Below are 9,084 nucleotides of genomic sequence, written 5' to 3'. Positions count from 1 at the left end.
ATATTATATTTTATTAAAATATATATTTACTTTTATAATGTATTAGTTATTAAGTCCATTTTTAGAAAAAATTAAGCGTGTGATCTATGAATAATTAAGGGGTACATGATTTAGAGATATACAGTACTAGTGTACATAATTAGTGTTGTAAATATATATGTACGTGTAGTGCTAATCTAACCCAAATCATACCACATTTTTTTAAAATATGAGTTGTGTCGTGTCATGCTTTTATACGGTAGGCTCGGTACACCCCGTAAGCCTAATGTTTTTGTATTGTGCTTTACTTAGGGTGGCCCGTTTCATATTTGGGCTCTATATTCACATTTATGTTTACAATGAACGAATCAATTATTAAAATATATATATATTTTTCATAATTTTAATTATATTTATTTAATTTTTTAATAATATTTTACAAATAATTATTCATATTAAAAATTATTAGAATCATTATAGTTTAAATATTTACTTATAATTAATACTCAAATTTTATGCATACTGTAAAAATAAATTAATATATAATTTTAGTTTTATATTTTCTAATAATATTCAGTATTATATTTAAGTTTTATTATTATTTTAATTTATTTATAATATTGACAAATACATATCTATTTATTATAATTATTATTAGTAAATTATAGTATTTTTTAATGTGTTGTGTTGTGCTTTTTAGATTTGTATTGTGTCATGTTCTTTATGCTAGTTTATTCGTATTTACATGTTATGTTATTCGTATACTTATTGTGTTTAAGTACATATTTTTCACGTCGTGTTGTGCCAATGTGTAACATCGTTTCGTATTGTGGGTAAACCTGGTCTGATCGTACTCATGCCACCCACCCACGTACCAGTTTAGTATCGTGTCAAAAAATTCAGTAACTACCTATTCCTTATTTTGTCTTTGAAAAAAAGAAAAAAAAATATGGATTCATAAATTTTCATCTAATTTTAATTTTATTTTTTTTTTTTTTTGAGAAATTTTCAATATTATTATAAATCAATAGTCATTTACAATAATCGAGAAAATAGGATGAGGAATTTCTCCTATCTAAGAGACGTCTTCATCCAACTCTAGAGCGTACTTTGCTAATCCATGGGCAGCTTGGTTAGCTTGCCTACGAGCATGAGTAACAGTAACTCTAGGGAAAGAGGATAAAAGACAACGTGCATCAGTGATTAGATCATTAAAACATGACAGGTCATTATGATTAGAATTTAAAGCAGATGAAACTCTTAGCGCGTCTGTCTCCACCATAGTGATTGACATTTGGTTTTGTGATGCCCAATTCAGAATATGAAAGAGCGTCTTTGCTTCCATTTCGTCACTCTGAAAACACCCCTGAACTTTTTTGGAAAGTGCAGCCATGATTTCGCCTTTGTAATTGCGCACCACTGCACCAATTCCTAATGTCAGAGTTTTGGAATTTGTTGCAGCATCCACATTCATTTTAAGCAAGTTCATAGGAGGGGGCTTCCATACTATATCATCTCTGGTCTGCTGAAATAGAATATTGTCATTGGCAGTGGAGATGGTCGACTGGTGCCTCATGTTAAGATCAGTTTGCTGGTGCTGGTGAGCAGAAAGTCGGGTCTGGTAATTGTGGTTCTCTCCAAGTTATTGACTGTTAAAGCAACCAAGAGGAGCCATTGTAGCAGGAACTTGCCTCCCATGTGATTGATCTGCAGTGGGGCATTGTCCTTGAAATCCTTGCTGGTGTGTAGACCGACCTGTTGGAGCTGCTATGCGATTGATTTGCTGGTGTGGCTGCTGCAATTTTTTGCAGGAAATTCTCTATGCACTTCGATATTGCTCTATGTAATTCAAGGCAAAAGATGCAAGTGTAATGGAATCTCTTTGTGTGCCATCATGGAGAACTTTGTTTCTATCATTCCAAATGCTCCACATTACACAAATTAGTGCTTCAAAATTCTCCTTATCCATTGTTGAAGCCAAGTGTATTAGGTAATCCCCATTAAACATACCCATAGCATGGTGAGTATCAATTTGAAACTTAGTGTTCTTCCAAACAGACTTGGCAAATTTACAAGAGAACAAAGCATGTCCAATTGACTCCCATGCAGATTTGCAACGTGTACATAAGGTTGAATCAATGACCTTCCTTTTGTGCAAAGCCGTGGCGACTGGGAGGGCATTTTGAATGACTTTCCAAGCAAATATTTTCACTTTTGGTGGTAATTGCAGCTTCCAAAAGAATTTCCACCAGGTTTTATAATCATCTGAAGACGATTCTTGGTCCTTTTCCGAGATTGAGGTGGCAAGATGGAAGCCAGATTTAACACTATAAAAGCCATTTGTGTTATGGTGCCATATAAGCCGGTCTGTTGACTGATAAAAACTCAAAGGGATTGTGAGGATTCGATCAATGTCAATTTGAGCAAAGTCTTGATGTAGTTGTGGCAAGTTCCATTCCATAGTATCAAGAATGTATGTCGACACAGGCGTAGATGGATCTCTAGTATAGCAAATCGGCTTAAACTCATCATGACCAGGAATCCAAGGATCTAGCCCACTTATGACATGAAAACCATTACCAATCTTGTAGCGAAGTCCCTTAAGAAGCAACTTGCGGCCCCAGTGTATTCCTTGCCACGTTAAAGATGGTGAGTGACCCTTATGAGCTTCCAAAAAAGAATTTCTAGGGTAGTATCTGTGCTTCAAAAGTCGGCCCAAAAGTGAGTTCGGATTGTCAAATAACCTCCATGCTTGTTTGGCAAGCTTGTTTGGCAAGCATTGCTTGATTAAAGTCAACAAAAGATCTGAACCCCATGCCACCTTCAAACTTATATTTGCAGAGTAATTTCCATCTTTTCCAATGTATTTTGGACCCATCTTTGTTAGTGCCCCACCAAAAATTGGCCATCATAGATTCAATTTGATTGCAAAAACTCGTTGGCAAGCGAAAACAACTCATGGCATATGTAGAAATAGATTGTACCACAGCTTTCAAGAGTACTTCTTTCCCTCCAACAGAAAACAGCTTTTCATTCCAAACATGTAGAAGTTTCCAAATTCGTTCCTTAACATTGCTAAACAACTCCTTCTTATTATGACTTGAATAGGTAGGAAGTCCGAGGTAAGTCTCATAGCATTCACAAATTGGCATGCCTAAGGTTTGACTGAAAAAATTCTTCGCATCATCTGAAGTGTTATTTAAAACTTCTAAAATATGTGTTTAATTTTTTAAAAGAAATATTGGTATTATTTTCTTTCTTTTGTTATTTTTGTTCATTCTAATGCAAACGTGGCAGCAACGACCAGTCTTGCATGGCACTAACGTGCAGTGAAAGAAATATCAATTTTCAGGTTATGTGAACTTCGTGGACTGCTAATTTCTGAAAGTACTAACAAACAACTTGGCCCAAACAGGCCCAAATAAGATGGGCCCAAAAAGAAGAAAAAAAAAGCAACATAGAAATGATATTATTTAAGATGGGCACACATAAATATTTTGGTATTATACAAACAATCAAATTAATATTGGTATTTTTAAAAATATTATCAAACATTAATATAGACACTTCTAACTTACACACACGGGATCATTCACAATTTATGGTAATTAATAAAGAATTCTTAAAGGGTAGTGGTAGCTTCTAGCACTACATTAAAGTTGCTACACTGCTACTCGAACTCGTATATAATTTAGTTTAATAATCATTGTATAAAATTATCAAACAGTCCTAAAGTATCACCTCAATATACCTCATGTTTATAGTTGGAAATCACTAATATATATAGGGGAAATTTATAAAAATACTGAAATTTAGGATAACTTTTATAAAAATACAGTCACACAGAAATATTTTCATAAATACTGTATTTTTATAAAACACCAGTACAACACAAAACAGAACAACTTAAAACAATAGTTGAACAACTACAAAATACCAGTAGAACACCGGTAAAAACTTAACACACTATACTGCAGTATGAAATTTATAAAAAAATACAGTAAAAAAGTAAAAAATACTGTCTGGCAGTATTTTTGTAAAAAATGGCAAAACTTAGTATACCATGTAAATTTTCCTATATTATAAGCATCTCCCTACCACTAAACAAATAACCAACATATATTACCTGTAACAGATCAAAATATAAATGTAAATTTATGTTTTATATATATAAATTTTTAAAAATACATAAATAGAAATATATATATTTATCAAAATACATTTTCAGATTTAAAATACTATTTTTAGTAAAAAAATTATATTTTCACGTTCAATTTTTTTTTCACAATTTTATTATATTCTATAGAAAACGAGAAGAAATAAATATTAGACAAATAAAATGACTAGCAATAAATAATAAAAGTATAACATAAAATTTTGCAAAAAAACTCATATAATCTGTATAAAAAATCTTAAAAATTGTAAAAACATTTAAAATTTCGTACAACTATATTTATATAATTTTTTTTAGTTGTTTTTCTGTATTTTGGAAATAATCCCTTAAATTTGTCGAGTATTTTCACCCAAATTGAAATGTAAAATTTGTTAAAAGAAGTGTAGAAATGAATTGAGTTAGGTGGATCCATATATAGGCCCAATAAAGGCCCAATTAATATGTAAAAGAGTAGGGACCAAAGCACGAAGTTTCCTGGCATTGCCAGAGCACCACATCTGTCCTATTCGAACCATTTTCCGATCTCTCAATCACACAAAAATCCAATCTTTCTCTCTCACTCACTCCCTCCCTCCCTCAATTCCATTGATTTTGATTCATCCAAATTCCGATTCAAATTCCAGATCAAATCGCTTAATCAACAACTAATCCTAACCCTACAACGACAATGTCTTCTACTTTCAGTGGCGATGAAACTGCTCCCTTCTTCGGCTTTCTCGGCGCCGCAGCTGCCCTAGTCTTCTCATGTACGTTCGATTCTTGTAATTATTTGATGAATTAGATGTTCTCATTGATTTTTTATTTGTTTGATTGATTGATTGATTGAATTAGGTATGGGAGCGGCTTATGGAACAGCGAAGAGTGGAGTGGGTGTGGCTTCCATGGGTGTCATGAGACCTGAACTTGTGATGAAATCGATAGTTCCTGTTGTTATGGCTGGAGTTTTAGGTATTTATGGGTTGATTATTGCTGTTATTATCAGTACTGGAATTAACCCTAAAGCCAAATCCTATTATCTCTTTGATGGTTATGCACATCTATCTTCTGGTCTCGCTTGTGGTCTTGCTGGTCTTTCTGCTGGTATGGCTATTGGTATCGTCGGTGATGCCGGTGTTAGGTCTGTTCTCTTACATTTCTCTGCTTTTTTAATCTTTGTTTTTATGATATTAATGTTAGATTTTTAGCAAGGATTGATTGGAATTTGATTTGTTTCTTTTTGTTTGGATGTTTCAACTGTGTAATGTTTGGTTCTTTTGGATTTGTTGTGATCTAATAATATGTTTGAATCTATTGTGTCAAGCATATCATATAGTGTACCTTGCAAATGCTTATAGTTTAATGAGTTTGATTTGATATGATGAATGTTGTGTGTGCAAAATCTCCATTCAAGTGAGTTTCTTCACTGTACTGCTCTATCACGTTTATTTGTGTTTTTCTTTTTGGTATTATGTGCTTTGACAGCTTCTTTTTGGTATTGTGATTACTTCATTGAATTTGACTTAATATGGTATTGTTAGTCTTTTATTTGTTAAATCCTTATCCTTTGTCACATTCTTAGACAACATGGAGTTGAAGGTGATAGCCTGCTTTGATGTTTATCACTTCTGTGCTTTGTTTGCTGATTCAAATTTGTAGTGTGGTAGTTGTTATTTTCTCATTTGTCATTCCAGAGTTCTACATAATGAAATTTATGTCATTGTCTTTTTAAACTATTTGTATGTCTTAGTGTCCAAGTTGCTTTGCTTTTATCAGAATAGTAAATGATGGGACCTTTTAATAATCATAAGTTTTATTTTCTTTTGGATGGTGATTGATTTGTGATGATTAAAAATTCTTTGGTTGTTGATATGTTTTATGTCTTTTAATTTGTACCGATTATTTAGACTTGAGCTCCAAAAGTCATTAAGCTTTAAATGTATCAACTTCTTGAGTTTATAAGATCTTCGGTCTTGGCATACAATCTTCACCATGAAATTACTTAAAAGTTTCATAACTATCCAATTAAAATAAGAAAATTTGCATGTGTTTGTGACTACATGGTCCCCGGCAGCAATAGTTTGTAGAGAATTGAACTTGAGGTTAAGATATGTTTCAAGACATATAGGATGCCCTTTCTTTTACTTTCCAATATATTGGTTTATGTTTATCTAGATCTTTTATTATGTGTACATACTATTAGACATCAATTCTTTAGTTCGGTTTGGCCTGATGTACCTTTCCACCATGTGTTATAAGTCCTTAATGATTTTGAATAATTTAACATAAATGACAAAGTCTTTTAGGAGAACAAAATAAGCCAGGCCATGTATTACCTTACAGTAGCGCCAAACCTATTGAGTTTTGTTATACAGTTATACCACCAATTTAATCAATATTAGCTGTTAATTTCAGTAACTTTAACTAAATGCTTACACACGAGTGTTCATATTTAGTCCAAAGATAGCAAAATCTAATTTCTGTGGTCGCGGATGATAAGTAATCATGTAGTGCCTTAATGATTGTTGCTGAAGTAATTCTTGTTGTGGTGTATGCTTGCTACGTTATTATAGCTTTAGGGCTCGTTTGGAACGCCGTATTAGGTCGTATTGTATTGTATTGTATTATATTTAATTGTATTTTATGTAATATTTTTATGTAAAACTATATGTGGTATTAACTTTTATGGACACCTAAATATATAATATTTTAGTATAACTTAAAGTTTGACATAGTATTATATAAAAATATAATGTATAATCCAATTCAATATAATACAATACAATACGACCTAATACGGCATTCCAAACGAGCCCTTAATGTTTTTTTTTTATCTGAGCTAGAGCTTTAATGTTAGTTTGACAGATTAATGAAGATATTCTCTACCATATTTGATGATTTATACCTTGCTATCTGTATAAGCTGTGTGTCAGACACTTTATGCTATACCGATACTTGTTTAAAGGCTAATATGCAGTTGTGCACCATAAATAATCGACCAGTACTGATTTTGTTTCCTTTTTTATTGGTTGTGCAGAGCTAATGCACAGCAGCCAAAACTCTTTGTTGGTATGATCCTGATTCTCATCTTTGCTGAAGCTTTGGCTTTGTACGGTCTTATTGTCGGTATCATTCTCTCTTCACGAGCTGGCCAATCGAGAGCAGAATAGAAAATCATTTGTTCAAATGTTCTACCCTGAACTTTGTTGAAATTAGATGGTACTTTCTTTAAGCACCTGAAACTGACATTGGAAATGGTGGTGCCATTTATTTTTTACAAAATCTTTATCATAAACTTGTGATTGCTTCATAAAAGTCATATTCTTCTACTGGGTGTTGCACTTAGAATGAGTTTTGGTTTAATAAAGCTTGCTAAGCTGTACAATTTAATTGAGATTTTCTGTATCTACACATAAATTCAACTTAGGGTAGAAGCCATTGTCATGGCATCTCCCCTGCATTTTTCAAGCTATCATTGTTTCTGTCTATATAATGTGTATGTGTCTGCTACGATCTTTTGTACAACGCAATGTTTTTTTTTCTTGATAACTTTAGACCAAATGGAGCACAAAAGATAAGATTAACCCAGAAGAAAGGGAAAACTGCACCAGCAGCCCCGATTGGCCGATACCGAAAACAAACCAAACACAGAACAGAAGCAGAACAATAAAACTAAAAGTTTAAAAGCAAGAAACAGGGAACTTTCCATTAGAAATGGTTCAAGTTGACCAAAGGTCCAAAGGTATTAGTATAATTGGCCCATTGCGCAACATTATGGGCTAGAGCTAGGGCTGTACATCCAATCCAATGTATGTCCCGAAATGGAACCTACCTGCTATTTCTTGCAAATTGAACCGGACATTGGAAGGGTGCTTAGACTTGAGGAGTTGGGCACTTCCAACAAACCTAATCCGAATTGAAAATCACATCGGTATAGTTCATTGGAAAATCACATTGTACAACGAAATGAAATGTTACATTACAATCTTGTGTCCCACATGGGTAAAGAATTTTCACCAAATATAAAATGGTGATGAGTGTAATAGTTGAAAAATTAAATGAATGATTCAAGTACGAAGAAGACAAAAACTGCAAGTACTTTTATTGTTTTGTTTTCTTTTTGCACACACACTCCATATACAGCTAATAAATAATTAACGGATAATAAATATTGTTTTCTAACATTCCTTTTGTGTTTGCAAAATTTCCCTCTCTCAAACTAGTTGATCTTCAAAAGACATACACCAATCATCTTCATTTTCTAAAATGGAGGCAATTTGAAAGACTTAGTGAATATATCAACAATTTATTCTACACTTCTACAACAAACGAAAATAATAACTTCTTCCATGGTATTTCATATAAATGTATTTGTTTCTACCATAAAGAACATAATTTTTAATGAGTTTAATTGTCGAGCTATTATCACAATAAATTATAGTGGCTCCATTTTACATGAAATGTAACTCTTTATGAATCTTCCTCAACCAAATAACTTGTCAAGCACTAGTTGTTGCAGCTATAAATTCTACTCCAGTTGTTGATAAAGTGACAATTTTTTGCTTCTTGAAGATCATGAAACTGCTCCTAAGCCTATCATAAAAACATAACGAGATGTGCTTCTTCTGTCACAATCACTATCAGTAAAACCAACTAAATATACTTTTTCTCCCTCTTATTAGAAGAACTTGAAATCAATTGTAATGCACAAGTATCAAAAAATTCTCTTTGCATCAAGAAGATGTATCTCACTTAGACATTCTATTTACCTGCTAATAAGACTTACACTATACATTATATTTGACCTTGTGTTTGTTAAGTACATCAGGCTTCCAACTATTTATTTATATAGAGTGTTGTCAACCTTATTTCCTTGAGGATCTTTTATAAGCTTCAAACCAACTTCAGTCGGAGTGCCTCCAGTATTACAATTCTTCATTTAGAACTTGTCTAAT

The 9,084-nt window shown here is 32.6% G+C and overlaps 1 protein-coding gene across 1 annotated transcript; it reads left to right on the top strand.

Annotated features, from left to right (window-relative positions):
* The first annotated feature begins 4,600 nt into the window (after window positions 1-4,600).
* On the top strand, window positions 4,601-7,617 carry LOC115714120 (V-type proton ATPase 16 kDa proteolipid subunit). Its single transcript, XM_030642671.2, has 3 exons — window positions 4,601-4,899; window positions 4,985-5,270; window positions 7,167-7,617. The coding sequence occupies exons 1-3, from the start codon at window positions 4,821-4,823 to the stop codon at window positions 7,297-7,299; spliced, it is 498 nt and encodes a 165-aa protein (XP_030498531.1). The 5' UTR covers window positions 4,601-4,820; the 3' UTR covers window positions 7,300-7,617.
* Window positions 7,618-9,084: the final 1,467 nt, after the last annotated feature.

This window comes from Cannabis sativa, chromosome 4 (assembly GCF_029168945.1).
Source record: "Cannabis sativa cultivar Pink pepper isolate KNU-18-1 chromosome 4, ASM2916894v1, whole genome shotgun sequence".
Taxonomy (NCBI): Eukaryota; Viridiplantae; Streptophyta; class Magnoliopsida; order Rosales; family Cannabaceae; genus Cannabis; species Cannabis sativa.
Note: the sequence above shows the minus strand (reverse complement) of the source record. Positions and strands in the feature narration are given on the sequence as shown.